General features: G+C 38.7%; 1 protein-coding gene across 1 annotated transcript in view; it reads right to left on the reverse strand.

Moving 5' to 3' along the window:
• Positions 1-54: 54 nt before the first annotated feature.
• Positions 55-20165, reverse strand: part of LOC139725455 (uncharacterized) — a 46316-nt gene continuing 26205 nt past the window's right edge. The window contains exon 3 of the mRNA XM_071636530.1: positions 55-157. Within this exon, the coding sequence (XP_071492631.1) occupies positions 55-157 (103 nt within the window). The remainder of the gene's footprint in view (positions 158-20165) is intronic.

A 20165-nucleotide genomic window follows, 5' to 3' on the forward strand; every position in this document is an offset into this window, starting at 1 on the left:
GTATGTTGTAAATCTCCACATTTCATCATCTACTTTTCTTCTATTTCTCCTCTTCTACTCTTCCTCTTCCTCCTTCTCCTCCTTCTTCCGATTCTTCTTCGACTCCTCTCCCTTTTCCTTTTTGACTCTGCGTTTGTCTGTCTCTGCGTCCGTTAAACTACCAAATTGTTTGTTTTTAACACATCAGATGCAAAGTTCGACCAACTCGGAGGCTCTTTTAGAGGCGGAGACAAACTCAGCACCGATAACATCTGTCTTTGAGACTTGTCGTCGATATTCACTTGTTTTTTTCGCTTCTATCATCTGAGATAATGTAAAATGCTGGCTATGCAATCAAATTGTGATAAGTTTGCTCCTCTTCGAAATTCAACCTGACATTTAAGTGTTCGGCGGGAAGTAAACAGCTCCCTGGGTTGGCTTGTTTGTTTGTTTATACATTTTTTTTTCCTCGACAAAAATAGTCATCATGGATATAATCACGGTGAAATTGAGTGCACATGTATACGTCACACGTGCATACGTGTGATACTAAGCTGTGGTCCTTTCGTAATCAAGTACTCTGCACAGACCATGCAGACAATGAAATAAAACTTTACGCGTGAAATATAAACATCTACGGTGGGGGGGGGGGGCGGGAAGATTCATGACCATGGTTAACTCTATTCCTTTGGGGTTCTTACCGTTTCTATTTAAGCTGAATTCAATCAATACGGACAATCAGCATAAGTTAGAGACCGAATCTGGCATATTTTTACAATCTTTATTGGGTTACCCCAGATGTATCACCGGCGGGATAGCGCGTAACGGGGAGAGCTGATGTTTGCTACAGACAAACATTCACCAAAGACACAAGGTAATCGAACACCATTCTCAATACAAGGGACTATGAGCGGGTACGATGAACTCTTTCGATCAGGTTGTTTTGCAACAGGTATACCCAGCGAAGTCGCCGAAGATTTAGATCTTTAATTCTTTGAATAATCATTGACATGGCCAGCGGCGGGGGAGGGAGGGGGATACGAGGCGGGAGGGTTAAAAGGTACTGCGTAAAATGGTTAGGCGATCACACAGTCGTCATCATGAATAATCCTCCACTGCGCCGAAATCTAGAGCTGAATTTCATCGTGTTTTTGCAGTTGCTGCTGTTGTTGTTATGTTGATGATTATCAGCTCTCAGAAATGGCAGGATTCTAATGATCTTCTGTCTTGCATTTCTTTCACACTTTACATATTCTAAACTCAGAATGCGTATCGTAAACACTAAGATATTTTCCAGGAAAATTTTACCGGTTGATTTGTCCCCTATAGGTGACTATTCCTAGTGCAGACAACAACATCGGATTTAAGATCGCAAAATCAAACTTGGGTGAATTAACCTTTTGATCTGTTCAAGGTGACTTCTGTAGATAATCCTTATCGTCAATTGGTGATGGAAAAGCATGTGGAATCGTCACTTTACCCTCCCCCCCCCCCCTTCCCGGAATGGTGAGACACAATGACTGAAAGAAAAGGAGCTGCTACATGTACTTGCTGAACATGCCATGTTCAATTTGCGCTTGGTACATCAGCGTCACCCGGAATCTCTATCTAAGGACGGACGTGGTTCATTCAACCTACCGTGTCCAGAGTGCTCAATTCTGGCGTGAGCGTGTATTTAGGGTGGATCGCAATTTTTCGAAACATTTCTCTCTTTTTTTAAACATTCTTTTTTTCTGTAATTTTTTTTTTTGAGGGGGGGGGGGCAAACGTCAAGCAAAAATGAAGAATCGAAATCATTGGAAGGCGTCCACGACCAGGAAAAGCAGGGAACGCCCTCTACGACGGCTATCACTAACAGGGTTCGATACACGGCAGGCATTTGTGGGTGACCTCCGATATGTCACTAGTTTAAGTGAAACTTGACATATCATGTCAAGAGAAAATAAAGCATATCCTGAAAAATGAATTGGATGTGAGATTTATACAAATTTCTTCAATGTATTGCTGAAAGGAAATGCAGTGCGTACACGACGAATGAGACAATGCGACAATTGCCTTTCCCCCAGCGCCGTATGTTTTTATATAAATTGTTGTTCTCGGCAGCCAAAATACCGGGTATTTTGCCGGGAACTTTCCTGCCATACAAACATCAAAGATGTTCTCGCGTGATTTTGCTCTAATCCATTAAATTGTATTTGTTATAAGAAAAAATAAATCAAATAGCGCACAAACAGCTCGGGTGGGGGGGGGGGGGAGGTGACATTGAACTCATTGGACCCGTTGGCTTTTGCAATCATTATTTGATTCACGAGAAATTCTTCTTGTTTAGAATGGTGGGATTGTGTGAAGTTGAAACACTTTCAAGGAAACAAGCTCCCCGTGGAATGAGTTGTCTACCTCACGAGGAGAGATGTAACGACCGTAAGACATTCGCGTCACCCTGCAGGTTGCAAGGCGAAGGTTCGTTTGATGATACACAATGGCAATGGAGCGTGTCGGGTAATTAAGAATGGTAGAATGACGGCGGGACGAATGAGCACGGCCCCGCTCCCTGCCTTGTCTTCCTTATGCGACCGGCTATCAAGGCACGCTTGACGTGGTCGCGTAATGGCAAGGGACTTATTTTATGCCTGCTCCTTCACGGACCGCGAGCACAACATAAGTGATGTGTACGCATGACTTGGCTTCCCTTGCGAAATAACAGCATGAAAGAAAAAAAAAACGAAAGAAAAAAAAACTCTCTTGAGGTATGGGGAGGCAGACAGCACCAATAATATTGAAGTTTTATATTTTGATGAATTGCATTCATATTTGATGCCGGCCGTGTGACGCGTTATCGCTTTTGACAGGCGCGCCTGTGGAGAATTAGGCACAGAAATGTCAAACGGATGCGCTGAGTGCCTAGACAAGCGATTTTTAATGCGTCCGACTCGGAAACATTGCCATCATAACGTCATTTATACTCTCCTCAACTAATCGACTGTAGGACCAACGAACAGCTACTTACAAGTTCTTTCAGAATCCATCTCCCTCTCTATCTTTCTTTCTCTCTCACTCTCTCTGTCTGTCTGTCTGTTTATATGATATATATAATAATAGGGATTATGTATATGTATATATAATATATATATATATATATACATATATATAACGAAGAATCAAGAAATAAACTAGTAATGCATTATTTTGCCAATAAAGAATGAGTTTATTGTACTCAAATTTTCGGTGGCCTCCACCTTCTTCAGGAGTTTCCCCATCGAGACTCCTGAAGAAGGTGGAGGCCACCAAAAATTTGAGTACAATAAACTCATTCTTTATTGGCAAAATAATGCATTACTGGTTTATTTCTTGATCCTTCGTTATATTGGAGCCAATACGTGAATTCGCAACATGTTTATACATATATATATATATATATATATATATATATATATATATATATAGAGAGAGAGAGAGAGAGAGAGAGAGAGAGAGAGAGATATTCTCTCTCGTTCATAATTCTTTCTCTTTTTTTCTCTCTCTCTCAAGCCTTGGGTTGTTTCTTTTCTATTTTTTTTTTTGGGGGGGGACCGCACTCAAAGATGAATGACATGATGTTATTGTGGGTTTTTTTTTAGAGAGAGAGAGATAAAGAGAAAGGTGAGAGATGGAGGCAGTTATGACAGCAGATACAAACAGCAGTGAGGATGCGTAGAAAAATAAAGCAAACAAACAGACAAACTGAACAAGAGTCGAGACAGCTGAGCCTTCATTGTAATTCGTATGATATGTGTGGATTTGTTTGAATATAATTTTTCGTGATTTTTGCTTCTGGGCACATAACCAATAGAATGCAATGAATTTCAACGGCGAACAAAAGTGGTTAACATAAATGCAAAGTAGAAAAGAACCAGCTCATTCTAAGAGATAGTTACTGCTTTCGCTAATATAGCAAAACAGCGACATCGCAAATACAAGTAAGGAACTAACGTAATTACGATATAATGTAATCCTTCGTCAATGAAATCCTGTCCGCTGATTGGTCTTCATAGCGTCATGTGACGAAATATAGCATTGCGATGTTGAAAACAAAATTTCAGTTGAGTAAAATGTGCCATACTATGACGTCATATCCATTGTATAGTGCACTATACGATGAAATATGACGTCATATTCATGGTAAAGTCATCGATAGCGTGTGTAAAGTGCTATCGGTATCGGCCTCATATACCACTAATCACGTCCACTGCGCGCGGTACACTGATCGTACGTACACTGATCGTACTATGTGCGGCAATTTTATAATCATATGCATGTAAACAATCAACCAAGCTAGATTGCCATTGTAAGTAAAAACATGTTTGTTTGTTTGTTTGTTTAGGAGTGTTTTTTTTTTTGGGGGGGGGGGTCAAATATTTGTTTAAGGACATAGAAATCATAACAAATATATCACACATTATCTCGAACCTCCAGCAAAACTATGGATTCCTCTGTGACAGGACGAGCACTATTTCCTTCGGGGCCATGCCCTCAGAAAGTACTGTTATTCCTGTCACCGGGATATGAAAAATATCAACTAGAGGCTCTCAGTGCATGGTATATCATTTTGTTTATATGCATTTACATTTCAATACCGTGAGTATGACCAAAAGGGAAAGACTGAAAATGATCGTGCGATGATAATATTTTTCTTTACGTGATTGTGGAGAACGTTTTAAGCTGTGTAGGTAATAGTTTTTACAAAGGCGAAAGATAAGGAGAACACAACACTCCTGTTAAACTTGTAATTTGCATAGGCATTTCAGGAAGCTGTATTGCAAGTTGGAAAATCGACAGGATTCGTAATATGCGCGCAGTAAATTTGATGCACATTATCACTGACACCGACAAATTATGCACGGTTGTGGTTGTTGTTGTCTTTTTTGGGGGGCCATTGTCTTTTTCTTCTCCGCTCTTCCTCGCTCAAGCAGTGAGAGAGAGAGAAAAAAAAAGCACAAAACAAAACAAAACAACATACAGAAACGGGATATAGTCGTCTACAGAATGGAGGTCATATTGCGTCTCGGCAATATCGTTGGAAGTTTCATAATGACTGTCTACTATGGGCGTCATATTCGTGGGCTGCGAGGATAATCAATTTTGGCGCGCGGAAGCTTTTCCTCGGGGAGAAATATTACACAGGTCGACACGGTGGCTTGGGCGAAAAACCGCTATTTATAATCATCGCGGAGAGAGTCTAATTTCGACCAGTTATACAACAGGCACAATAAACAAGGCAATCGGGATAATCAGTTGAGAACAACGGTGGTGGTGTTTTCTAATCGCATTATTATTTTTTTCTAGCTGTGTAGTTATTTTCATAGATTGTACCCTCGTATTATTCTACCTACGGCAACCTCGTTCCTTTTCATCATTCACTTCACCCACGATTTCCGTCCTCCCTCTCTACCTATCCATCCATCCATCCATCTATCCATCTATCTATCTGTCTATCCATCTTTCTATTTATCTATCTATTACACCTATCTATCTATCCATCTATCTATCTATCTTTCCATCTATCTATCTATCTATATATATATATATATAAATATATATCCATCTATGTATGTATGTATGTATGTATGTATCTATCTATCAATCTATCTATATATCTATCTATCTATTTATCTATCTATCTATCTATCTATCTATCTATGTATCTCTCCCATTCTGTCCCTTTGTTATTGTCTGTGCGTTACTTTGTCTGGCTGAATCTCCTGTCTCTAAGCATCCTCCTCCAATTTCCATTACTAATCGTTTCTACGTTTCAAGATAGCCATCGCTGTTTAATTGAAGTCGAGTCCATGCGCATAGAATATCACTATATACCTCATATACTACACAGCAAGCTCCCCTCCCTTTCTCTATATTTCTTGCCCTCCTTCCGTAATACACAAACGAATACATCCAAAAACAAAAATAGAATAACGCGTCGAATCAAGCACATTCATGAAGTATTGGCATCCATCGGTACCTTTGCATATCCGTGTCCTCCTCTCCCTGTTCCTTTTCTGTTCTTTGACCTCCTGTTTATTCTTTCAACGAGTATTATGTAAGAGAGCTGCTTTGTTTCTGTTTGTGTGTGTGTTTGTGTGTATGATTTGTTTTATGTTCCCTCTGTTTCTCTTGCAATACGTCTCATTGTTTCGTTTGACTATTACTACTATCTTCTACTCACGAGGGGACTGTATTCTACAAGCTAGGCTTTTTAGCAGTTTCGTCCATTTCCGACATCTTTTCCTTGATACGATTCAGTTACAGTTTGCCCATGTATTTCTTTAAACTACATGCATGTTTTGTCTTGTTGTAAGAAAAAAAATGATCTGCATTGATATCATTTGGACAAGCAAAAGTCACATTGTGCTAATTTTCTTATTTATGTAAATGTCATTTGTATTGTATACTTTTATCGGAAATGAAAATAAAATGAAATAAACACTAGTAAACACATACTACCCAGACATTAACTATTCATTCTATCTCCATCATGTCCAATCATGTCTCATCTATATCTTATTTGCTGGATTTCTGCCCATCTTCGTATGCGTCTTAATCCATAAATCCCCGCTTTTACGTGAGCAATGGAAGGTCACATGAATTCTAAGGACTATTGTCTTAAAATCAGAGCAGATTCTCCAAGTTTGCCGAAAGGAGAAACGGCTGCCACAGACAACCCGTCACCTTAAAGGTAGGGGTTCCCTTTTACAGACCTCCCAAAATGCAGCAAAACATTAAATATGAACCTCGGGGGACTTGTTTAGGCCACTGCTGAGAAATTCGGAAGTCAACAGTTATCTACAATTTGAATAATGCACAAAACTCAACTACTCAGTAGTTCTGTGTGTCAGCCACACTTAAGCCTTTTTGTTGCAGTCTTCTGTATTTTTTTATCTATAAACACAAATCTAATAATATAAGAGCTGATGTAATAACATATAGAGTGTGTGGCAAGAATGTATATAGAAATGTTTGTAAGTTTTGAAGAACTTTCTTCACAAAATATACATGATGGACACATATGCAGTGCATGGGTCTGCAAAGGTAGCCTAGTAATGTACTGGAATTTACGGTGAGCCCCGAAAAAAATTCAATTCAAAATCTAGCGGTCATTAAAAGTGTACTAAATGTTACCTTCCACTTTCAATACTTTATGGGAGTTTCTAAAATGATACTCTCTTCAACATACCACTGTATTTATACAACTCTTCATTTAAGGTATGCAAATGGGATTCCCTACCTTTAATAATGATTTAAAGTCGTGTTGGAAAACACGGCAAAAAGAACCATATACACAACATGGAATAATTCTAGAAATCAAATACATTGTAGCTTACACCGGCCCTTTAATATCTGTTCGGTATGGTACAGTGAAATTTGCCAAAAGGCGTAATCAAATTAAAGACTCTCTTCTTGTTCTTCTTTTTTTTTGTACCCTCAATCGCCACGCAGTATAGTTTTATTGTATCTATAGTTGACCAACAGGTCACATTGTCATTTGCGTGCACCTCCTCTTTTCCCTTGCCAGCTCAAAATGTGAATATCTGGAGAATTCATAATCGTAGATGATTAAATGGTTGAATACACTGTATTTCTTTCGAAGAAATAACCTCACTTCGGGATGAATATCTTAGCGCTCGTCTGGCCCGCAGCTGCGTGGAAATCAAGAATCAAACTTTAGAATAGTTAAGAATACTTTTCGCAAAAAAAAGGGGGGGCTGGAGAGACGTGTTTATTTATGAAGTTATTGCCACAACGTTTGATTCAAGTAAATGGGGATCAGTTATCTCGGTAAATCAGATCCTCGGCAACGTAATCACTGAGGTAGGAAATACAGGAAATTAAAAAAAAAAAAGAATCACGAAAAGAAAAAGAGAACGACAGCATTTCATTAAAGTACATGGAGTGGAAGATCGGATCCGACTCCTTTAAAACCACACCGGGAAAATAAAACTTGCAAGTCTCATCAACTCATCATCAGAGCTAATGCTATAGCGTTGTGGGCCTGAACGAGTTAGCGAAAGAAAGTCTGGGAATTGAGTGATTTGACCATGAAAAAAAGGGGTGGTTTTTATTTTTCTTGAGATTGTTACCTCAAGATGAATAATGGTATGGATGGTTATAAAACGGGAAGGGATGGGGAGAAAGCAAACGTTCATTACACTGATCTTGGCATGAATGCAGAATCTCCGTCTCTAGCATGGGGGCGTCATTTTGGAGATCGCTATATTTGCGTAGCCATAGTTACTGGTTTTGAACTGCTCACTATTTAATTGTTGTTTTATTTTTTTTTCATGGAACAAGTTGATAATGAGCGATCATACGCATACCAAACTTAAAAAAAAAAAACCCGATATACCAACGTTCTTAATTCCCGGGGGTGGTACATGAAGTACAACGGTTGATTGTTGTCGTTTGCTTGGTTGGTTGGTTGGTTGGTTGGTTGGTTGGTTGGTTGGTTGGTTGGTTGTTGTTGTTGTTGTTGTTGTTGTTGTTGTTGTTGCTGTTGTTGTTGTTGTTGTTGTTGTTGTTGTTGTTGTTGTTGTTGTTGTTGTTGTTGTCGTTGTTGTTGTTGTCGTCGTCGTCGTCTTGGTGGTGGTGGTGTTAACGAGTTCTTAGCAGCAGCGGGAAGTCATGAAGAGCACTTCGATTTCAGTAAATTTTTTAATGTTTGCCAGTTTCAAATAAGAGATTCTTTAATCTGTTTGCAAAGGACCACTGGGTTGTCGTGTTACATTAGTCAATGGATTTGATCATGGCGAGGAAGTTGTACAAATTTAAATACAAACATATCTTAAATACTTCTGTCTTAAAGGAAGAGCACTAATCGGGAAATCCATTATGGTAGAAAATCAAACAGTAGGAATGATAACAACAACAAAAAAAGGGACAGGGAGGAAGACACAGAAAACCAACACATTAACATCATAGGCATCGTTTCACTTGATGTTATTCTCAGTAAATCCATTAATATGATTTTTATAAAGCATGCATTTTCTCTATCCGCACGGTATACACCTACGCCTAGGAGTAGTATGGTGATTTACTCAATGCTGTGCGACGAAATCCCCAAACATAGAGACTCGAGCAGAGTGTTCAATACATCCGCCCTATTTCCAGCATTTTGCAGAGATGAAAAACATACACAATTTGCAAGATGGCAATTTTATCCTTAGAATCTGTGCTGCATGATATCACCCTAATCGAAAAATTTGCATGTAGGGCATACTCTATATAGAAATAAAACTCCTCAATGACAGAGAGGATCAATGCAGTGCCCTTTGGCCTTCTGGAGAAATCCTTCATAAAAGCCTACGGTAGCGAATCTCCATAGAGATGCGACTTGTAATTAACGACGGAAATGGTAATAACATGATTTCCGCCCGACGTCCATCGCTCTGTTCCCGACCACTCGTTGACGAGCGATGTGCTACATATTCTTCTTTACCAGACAGTGTTGCGTCAATAATCAAGTATATTGTGCGTCTTGACTGTGTAATGTGTATTAAACTGCAGGTGTATTTATGCAAAGGGGGGGGGGGGGGGTGGGTGGAATGGTGAATGTTAGTGGGAAGGGAAGGGCGTCCAGTGTAACATCGGTGTGTTAAGACAACCTTTCTTAACAACAAAATTAATGCCTAAGGGTAAGTTCGATTTGTGCGAATAATCATGCACAAACCATCGAAAAATGAAAATCTCTTTCAAGAGCAAAACTCCACACCGTAGTCCAATTGACTCTGACAACGAAAGCCAGAATGGTTGAGGTGTGTGTCAAAATTGACCAAACGGTAGCGACCTATATAAAATTTCGGTGACAAATGTGGGAAACTTTACAAAATTCCAAAATTTGCTTATTGTGATGTCTGATACTGAGGACATTTGTATTATTCAATTCATCTGATTTCACTTTATCTATGGCGGGCGACTTGAAAATGCAGTGGAACAGCGCTTTCAACGGTTCTCTTAGTTTGTAATGTAGGGGAAAAGAAGCACGAGGCATTATGCCCTTTTCTTTCATCTGTGTGTGTAATATTCATAGTTGGGAGAGACGCATAAACGCTCTTTTAATCAAGTGATGTATTTTTGTAATCACGTGGATGATTTTATTATATTTGTGTGTGTGTGTGTGTGTGTGTGTGTGTGTGTGTGTGTGTGTATGTGCGTATGTGTGCGTGCGCGCGCGCGTGTGTGTGTGTACCATGGCGCCAACAGCGCAATATAAATTTACGATCAATATCTAGGTACGGTTTTGTTTGTTTGTTTGTTTTTTTGTTTGTATTTTTTTTTTGGGGGGGGGGGTCTATTTTGATTGGAGATATTCTAGTTCAAAGCCCTTTACTATTGCTGATTCTCGATCGACTTGCTGTACGAACAGGCTTCACTGCACCGTTAACGCTGTCAATAAGTCTGAAAGCCCACCAAGTTAGTTTAATATCGAAATGGAAAATTCATTTTATCAGGTCTTTATTCGTTTCAATTACTTGCACCGCTGCTTCCAGAGTACCAATAGGAAAGATCTCGGTTCAACATAATCGTCAATAAGTTCTAGTCCAATACCAACCCATACATTACCTCATGCACACATTTCTTCTTTATTTTTTCAGGTATCTTGTACTATTGGCACTTCCCAAGCGAGTTTATTTTTACATTGTGCTAAAGATTCTCAACTCAAAATACGCCTACACGCCGTCTAAAAACACATACTCAAACACACATGGCATGATCGAGTACACGAATACTACACTTAATACTGATATGATTATATCGATGTCACAAAATAGAATGGTAATGATCAATTTTATATTCTATTGACCATCCCTTAAAATCGATTTGTATCTCTTCGTATATCCGCACTTTCGTTTCATTCGTTGTTTGGCGAGAAAGAAGAAAAACAGATGATGGAAAAATGCCACCAGACAAAAGTTAGAATAGAAATGGAAAATAAAATGGTTTGAATGGGGAATTTCTTCTATTTCACTGTATTTTGTGTGCTTCTAAGACCAGAATTGTATGAGTATCTAAGATAATGAGAACAATTAGAGAGAAGAATGAGATTGAGAAATTAAAAAGAAGAAAAATGAGTAAACATGCTCTTTTCGCTGTCAAGTGCTTAACAAGTATACTTATGAGGTGTAGTAATGCTTTATTTTCCCCGTTTGGTAGCATTCTTTGCTTACTTTTGTCAAAATAACGATGTTTCAATTGCGTCCAGGCGTTGCTGTCATGTCAGAAAAGTAATGAAAATCATCCAAACTGGATGACTACATTCCTTCATTGTTATCAACTCATTTACCACTTGATTGGATATAATGCGTGTTTCGCATTTGCTGAAGAATATTTTTCTTCGTTGATGATAAAATGAACTAAAGTATATCCCTGCAACCGATGATGTCAGTGAAAACAGCAAACTGTTCTGTTGTGCAAATCAGAACCAAATCCTCGGGATGAATTCTCGTGTTACTAAAAATACATGCAGGACAACAACAACAACAACACATTAACTAACAAGGACAACCGATGCACGACCCACGTACGACATGACATAATCGAAAGAATTCGGCATACATTCCAGGCTCGAACAAATACAGTATACACTAATGGGAAGGATCTCCCTCTAAAAAAAAACAAAAAGAGCAATACCAATATCTTATTTTGGATACCACCCCCTCCCACCTCCACTTATCCCTGATAATGGCACGACCATCAATGGCACCGAAAATGGAGTACGGTCAAGGGAAAAACGCTTTCTCCACTACTCGTCAATGCTGACCTGTATCAAACAGAATGCATGCAAGATCCGTAATATGTTTTTGCAAAAGGAAGCAGGGGGAAAAAAGGACACAAAAGTGCACTTAGCTCTAAGATTGTCAGTACCTTATGATTTGCTTTCATTCTTTCTTCGCCATTCAGCGACTGATAGTCAAAACCTATTTCATCTGTGCTTTAACTGGCGATGCGCTTGTGTCTACGCGAATTCTCAACGTCTAGTGCTGGAGAAGGGCGATGAAGGCGGGGGGGGGGGGGGTAGAGATGACACTGCGTCTATAACCGGTATGGCATTGAGCAGTCATATACACAATTAGGAAGGAAAGCACCAGGAATATTATTGACTCTATAGTCAAAGACGGCCCACACAAAGCGACCGCCATCAGCCAAGGTTGGGCGAACTACGCAATCCATAATGACGTTACGTCAATACGGCACAATGTTGCACAATAAGCTGAGAATTCCCAGCCCCTGAAAGTCTGTCATTTGTAAATGTCTTTTTATATGTCCGTGTGCTTTTGTGGTCTCCTTTATTCCACCGCTGGCACTAAAAACATGGCATCACTCCTTTAGGGAACAATTGCGAGATATGAATTAGGCTGCTAAGTAATACTTGTACCATTCATTTTCATTATTTTCGGGAGGTTAGGTCTGAAAGACTTCAACATCTAAGTGAGATGAAGAGTTGACATCTTTTTTCCACACATGAAAACATTTCACTGCATTGCTACAGAAACTTTATCAAACGATAATCATGATCACCCCATTACTTGAAGCCTTATATTCCTTGTTCTTTTGCTCAACCCAATTCTAAACGTAATGTCCCGGTGAAATCAGTGGCCATTTTCTGTTGGAAAGTTTTCTAGCTCACGGCTTAGATGTGAATGATAACTGAACGGCAACATACTTGACTGACGAAAACGATTTTTATGAAGTTTACCAAAGAAGCAGCATTATAAGCATTACAATGCACGTGCACAAGTTGACAGTCAATTATTTCGTTGACGCTGAACACTATTATTGCTTGATGTTTCAACTGTAGGATTGTTTTTCTGTGTGATTTCATTTCGTGCACAGTAACACAAGAGTACAGTCAGCGGGTTCGTACTATAGGCCAGAACATTGAACTACCGACCACTATATGAATAAGCGACAATTATGGCGTAACACGTGATTCATATGGCAGCCATAATCAGAGAAAAAAAAATGTATAGCGCAAAATGTAATTTGCTCTCAAATAGAAAGAAAAGATTGAGACAAAAAGGACTAGAATTGAGAGTGGCAATGTTTTGCCACAGGAAAATGACATTATTGTACCCTAAGCAAACTTCTCAGTAGGTGCTGATCTTAGATGTGGCTTTTGGCATCTGTCGAGAGAAGGAAAGAGAGGGGGAAAAGGTGGGAGAGTATTTAAGAGAGGGAGGGAGGGAGGGAGGGAGGGAGAGAGTGAGTGAGAGAGAGAGAGGGGGGGGGAGAGGGAGGACAATGAAATATTTTCTTTCCTTCATTCTTTCTCTCAGAGGACAATCACGGTCAATTAGATATGTTCGCCGCCACGAGTGATGGAGTGTCCTTCCCCAATGCAAGCACAAGTACTGTCTTTTGAAGTCGAATCAATACGGGGTATGTATACTGACACGAGAAAGGGTACAAAGAGAAAGAAAGATGAATAGATAAATAGATAGATCTCTCATTGTCATACAGGACTGTAGAGCAACCGCGATAGATAGATAGATAGATAGATAGATAGATAGATAGATAGATAGATATATAGACAGATAGATAGATAGGTGATAGATGGATAGATAAATAGATAGATTGATAGATAGATGGATATATAGAAAAATAGATGGATAGATAAATACACACATACATACATACATACACACATACACAGATACATACACACATACATACATACACACATACATACATACATACATACATACATACATACAAAGAGAGAGATAGAGAGGAAAGAGGATGATGAGGTGTGTGAGAGGGAAGAGAAAGAGAGACGTATATCTTGATTTACCCGTAATAATCGAGCGAGTTGAAGCAAAGAATATCATTTGGCAGTCTCTGTACCGTGTAGTGTCGTTATGAATCTGCTTATCTTTACCTATTTTTTCTGGCATGTTCTTTGGATGACTGTTTCCATTTATATGTTACGTAATCGTTCAGACTGCAATGTTTAAAGGACATTTTATTTTTCAGATGATTTTATACAGACTTTTGCATCTGAACTATCTACATATTGGTATTAATATAAAGGTACAGAGTTTTAAGTGATGGGGATGAGATAAAAGAATGTTTTCAAAATCATAACAAATCACAAGGAACATGGATAATAAAATAACAGCTTCACATGAGAATGCATTATTTGGTTCTCAAGGAAGCAAAACAAAAGAAGAAAGCATGAGTAAATTCTATACAAGTGATCCCTGTTAATATCCAAGTGGTAATTGTAATGTAATGATATAGCTACATTACAGTAATATGTGAGCCTGCTATGTCATCATCCTCGTTCTGTGTATCATATTTTGGGTTTTTCAGAGTATTGGTTCATCTGCTCAAGGACCACAATAAATTCTACAAATGTATACATGGCACTATCGAATTATGTACTACATGATGTGACATTATTATCATAAATTGTCTGTACTGATCCTTTAAACATGATTTGTCGTAGATAATGTCTGATTGCTGATTATGTGTATGTCTTTGTGACACTGGCAGCTCGTATTTTCATAATTTCCCATGAAGTGTCATCCATATGTATTTTTTTTTCCCTCAGTGGTCTGTTTCCATCATTGGTTTTGCTATGATTTCGAAATGTATAAAGGAGAAAGATGACATATTATATGCACCTCGACTGTTGATGCTCGTTTTTTTTCTCTCTTGCACTGACTGCAGTATAGTGCATTATCGACCAGGCTGTGATTCATATCATTTTACGGACTTATGGAAACCTAGGAGAAGCTTGAAACAGTATGAAACAATGAACAGAGACACTAGTGATCACTAGCTCAATAATGCTCAATGCTCAATAAAATTAGCATACCTCGTCTCCGTATTCTGTATTAAGCGCCTAATAAATCATTGTGTTATTACTATTATTATTATTATTATTATTATTATTATTATTATTATTATTATTATCATCATTATTGTTATTATCATTACCATTATTATTCCCTTTATTATCATTCCCTTTTCAGTTAAAGGGATGGTACAGTATTGGTGGAGATGAGAATTGGGCTTTTAACTTTTTGCGAAATACCAAGAAAACACTTATGAAATAGTACAGAGCATACCATTTTAAGAGGAATTCAAAGTTTATTTGATGAAAATCGGGTTTGGAATGACTGAAACATCCAAACACAGAGTAAAACGAAGCAATCGTAATAAAAGGTGAGTCCCACACTTTATTATGAATCGCTCTGTTTTGGATATCTCAGCCATTTCAAAATTAATTTTCATCAAATAAATGTTGAATTCCTCATGGAATTACATGCATTTTCATGTTTCGTAAGAGGTTTCTCATTATCTCACCGAAAAATGTTAGGAACCTGAAATTAGGTCTCAACCAAAACTATACAATCCCTTTAACCCTCGGACAATTGCCTAGTATAGACAACCACTGAAGTGGAGTTAGATGGAGTCCTGACAAATTATTCCACGACTTTTCCTCTGTGAGATGATTCTATGCCCTCAGACATTTTTTTTTTTTGACGTTACGATTGTCATATGAGACTTTTACAGATCTATTGTCTAACTATTGTACTTATCCAAACAGACAGTGCCCAAAGTGCTTATATATATGAAGATGAATCTCACAAACTCACAAATATCTTGTCATAATTATGCCTGATCGGTTTAGACAAAAAGTAGGTTATTTGAGGATTCCCTACTTCTTCAAAGAAGATCGTATATAATAGAAACAAGGAAGATTTCGTCACACATAATTTTTGTCATCACATTATTCGCAAAATGTATTCTGATTTGCTCCTTCCAAAGAAGACCGCTTTTGTAGCTATTTTTATACAGCACATCTCACGACGCAGAAAAAAATCTCGTGAATTGAGCTCCTTTATCGAAGTTACTCAGGTATCATAATTTGATGGAGGTATGTAGGATGGGAGAAAAAAAAAGAGGAGGTATGTAATATATACTATGTGCCTAGAAAGTCAAGGTCGTTGCTAATAATAATAACGCCATTGCATAGCTTTTCGCGTTTGGGCAGAGGCGTTGAAAATGTCACTGGCGAAATGAAGTGTCGCCCCTCGTCTATATTGAGGGATGGCTGTACACAAAATGTGTACACATCTCCATGAACACATATTTACATACAAACGCATGAATGTATAAACATATATATATAATATCTTTATATTTATATATATATGTATATATATATATATATATAATATCTTTATATTCATATTTTTATAATATATTTATATGTGTATATATATATATGTGTGTGTGTGTGTGTGTGTGTGTGTGTGTGTGAGGTCACCTATGCGTACAGCACTGGCTTCTCCTAAATGATTGTAATTCTAATAATGTGAGATATACTGAGGAAAGAGAAAGTCATGAGTACCTTTGAAATTACCACTCCTTTTTTTTTTCTTTCTTTTTGGGGAAAAAATGCCGTGACTCAGACTTAAATATTAAGAATATTGGAACATAATACAAGTGAATGATTTGCAATTTTACCAAATTCCCCGGGGAAAATGCGTCTATAGATATCATTCGAAAACATTACTTAACAAACCCTTAAAAAACAAACATGAAAAGTAGATAACTGCGCTTAATTTGTCATAAAGAAATGATGACCTTTAGGAATCATGTTTTCACCATTATGGGAGGGGGGCTGGTTTAAAGAATCAGAGAAATGTAATTCATAAATAAATTGTTTACTTGAGTGAGATAAATCACGCTGATTAGGGTACGGTTGCCTAATTAACAATATCAATTCGTTTGCATGTTGCGCCACGATAGTTACAAATGTACGTGGAATAAATCGCGGACAAATCTTTGTATATTCCCGTCGATTCATTGGTTCATGTTCATACCACCTCTGCGGCCTCCCATGAATTACCCAATTTATGTTCAGCCGGATAATTCAATTTGTCTGGCGGATACGGGGTATTTTTTCTGTTCGAATACCGGTGACGTTCACATTCACGGTATCATTCACACAGCACGTAATGACCCCCCCCCCCCCCCCTCCCCATCTTCCCTCTTTTTGACTCGGATCTTGTGTCCGGGCGCATGCTGAAGTTTCCAAGACTGGAAGCGAGAATGAGCGACAGATAGACAGACAGACAGACAGACAGACAGACAGGGAGAAGGTGTGGGAGAGAGAGTGAAATGTTACAGTTATTAAAGATTTAAACTCTGCGAGCTTGTTTAACAAGACCCTGGGCATGATGAACGCCTATATGTCAAATCTTTCTCGTGCCGGGGTTGCGGTATCGGGAGGGGTGTCCTCACTGTGAATGCGATTGAATCTGTCAATCGTCTTACGAAAATACACGATTCTGAAATTCTTCCTCTATTTCCCCCCATGCTCTCCACATCACTCATCCTCTTCTCGAGAAGTGAAAAAAAACCCCACGGAGAAACGGAATTGAATTAACAGCACTCTGTTCTTCTGTGTTAGCCGAGAATACCCATAAAATGATGACTCCATAGGGGATAATGGTAGTCACCCTGCCATGATGGCAGTGTACAGGAAACTGGGTCGCCCTTGTTTATGGGTTGCTTGCAAATGGAACTTGTATTTACCCTCCACTTTCCGGAAGACACGTGAATAATTTAATGCTTGGGAGAGGCACCTTTTTTTGAGGAAGTGCTATTTTGATGTTGAACGCTTTAAGGAAGCCTTAAAGTCTTTGCCTTTTGCTTCCATAACGCGGCTTGGAATGATTGGAAGGGTCTTGTAAGCTGTTCAAAAACTAACTGTTGAGAAAGTGTAACTGCAACGACCCTTACAACGAGCAGCAGTCCTGACAGTTGTACTGACTGTTTACTGTGGCAGTTTCTAATGTATTGGATTAGTATCGTAGCTAGCTAGAATCATGTCACGGAGACTTAGCGCATTCAATTGCAACGGCCGCGAACGGGTTGGGCAGCGAGCGCACGGCTATGACGTTGTGACTGTGACGACGCCGTGGTTTCACTATCATGCATCATTATATCGAAATGCTGATCACCTTTGACTCGTGATAACTAACTCTGGTCACGTTCTGTTTGGCTACTTGGCCACCGTTTACACACGTGATTGATGATCAGCACACAATCATATATCACCGCCATGCGTTCAGAAACCGCTCGATGCATCACTCTCGTGGCGGAACGAACACGTTCACACACGACCAAGCGCCACCACATTGAATGAACAGTCACATGTTTTTTCACGAAAGCAACATAAAATGTTGAGAGGACATCAGCCGCCGTGTGGCGATCAGTTGTGTATGAGGTGAAATACCTCACGTCTAAGTTGTTGGCTACAAAAGTTGCGAACTGTGTACCTGTTTCCCATGTATCGTTGGGAAGGGGCGTTTTAAAAATATCATTCTGTGCAATATATGGTTCGATACTTCGATTGCACTGATTGTAGACTGATTGAACAAAGACAACTTAGAATGGAAAAGTGCGTGCTTTAAAGTTCGTGTCTCATTTTTGCAACTCTGGAAATAAGATTCTTTTTAATTCCTACATTATAGATGTAAAGGTAATTCAGACCTTTCCTCAGAACAGTAAATCTAGAAATGTCTTTATGATGGAGGGGAAAACAACTTTGCAGATTTCCAGTGAATACATTTGGACCCCGAAAAAGAATACCCAACCATTATTTCAGTTCAAAGGGGAGCGTATTCTCAAGTGCATTGGGGTAAGTTTTCATGTCTTAAAAAAAAAGACAAACAAAAACTCCGAGGTGTGTTACCGCAAGATTTCATACACAGTATCGGGAGACATTATTCTTCAACCATGCCAAAATTTTGTGACATTTGCAAAAGGGATATACGACCTTTAAACTTGAGATTAGAACGTCAGCTGCGTTCAGGCTACTAATTGGCCAATTATGGTATTTCAAACTAGTGATTTGATGGCAGTGATGATAGTCATTGAACGGACACTTTGAGAGAAGTAGATACTCGAGGCATGATTTCAAGGGTACGGACGTCAAGAGAAGTGTTGTCCGGATGTGGAATATTCTTGGGGTAGCACGGCATTGTATGAATACGTTAAAAGTGTAGGAGAAACGCGTAGCACGTTTTCGTTGGCCTTGAAACTATAAAGTTAGGGCGGTATACTCAGGAGATGTGTATATGTCATGGCGAGTGATTTGGTTGGATGAAAATAGTGTAAATGTACTGTATGTGTGCGCGCGTGTGCGCGCACGTGTGAGCACGATTAAGGAAATGTTAATGAGTTTGATCAAGTTGATCAAGGTGAATTCGTATTTCAAGACTTATGTCTAGTTTTGTATTGTGAGACTGTTGCATGCATAGGCCTATTTGTAGTTTTTGTATGAAGTCACTTTGTTTGTATGAATCTGCATAAAATGATTGTTTGTTTGTATTCGTTTGATATTGGTGATGCTGTCGAACGAAATGCGAATAAAAGATATCTTTAAAAAAGCGTCTGTGCGTGTTCGCGTGTCTTTGCGCATGCGTTGATGTACACACTAATTACAAAGCTAGGTCCAGATGTAACCGTAATCCTCCGGTTCGGCAATCATGCATTAATTCTCATCCATCTTTGTTTTAAAATGTGACAGACACTTTGGTGTTGATTTAATATGGTGATAGTTAACAACGGTTTAGGTGAGTTGGTATCTAACTTCCAAATTTTGTCGTCCTAAACAGAAATACAATTCTGCTTGTGTGTGCAAAATATGCAGATATTCAGAATGTATCCATTACCCTGTACTATACCTCTCATATGAAATGATTAGATTTCATTAATATTCATGTCCCTCGTATGCGTCTCCTTTCGTTTTCAAAACAAAGTTTCTCTTATATAGGTCAAATGCAGATGGCATCTGTTCGGACTTTGATCCAGTATCTGCTAGTTTTTGAGTGATAACAACTCTGAGATGTCGCAGAAATTCACATTTTTATTACATGAAACAAAAAGTGACGGTTAAAAAGGGGAATGTTAGACTGTTCTTCCCTCGTAATGTGTTTCATGATTCCTTCCACTCAATTATGTCATTCTAGTATCAGGATTGACAGTGGCTAGTCGTCCTTGACTTCCTAAATGCGCTGCCGGAAACAAAGTGAATAATCGTTGTGCAGGGCACGCATACGATTTCTTTTTATGATTATTGTAATCTTAATTTTGCCTGTCTATTTATGTTTATTATTTAATGGTATTATGAATAA

This window comes from Diadema antillarum, unplaced genomic scaffold (genome assembly GCF_040938485.1).
Source record: "Diadema antillarum isolate AM-2024a unplaced genomic scaffold, OU_Dant_1.0 seq00000041_RagTag, whole genome shotgun sequence".
Classification (NCBI taxonomy): Eukaryota; Metazoa; Echinodermata; class Echinoidea; order Diadematoida; family Diadematidae; genus Diadema; species Diadema antillarum.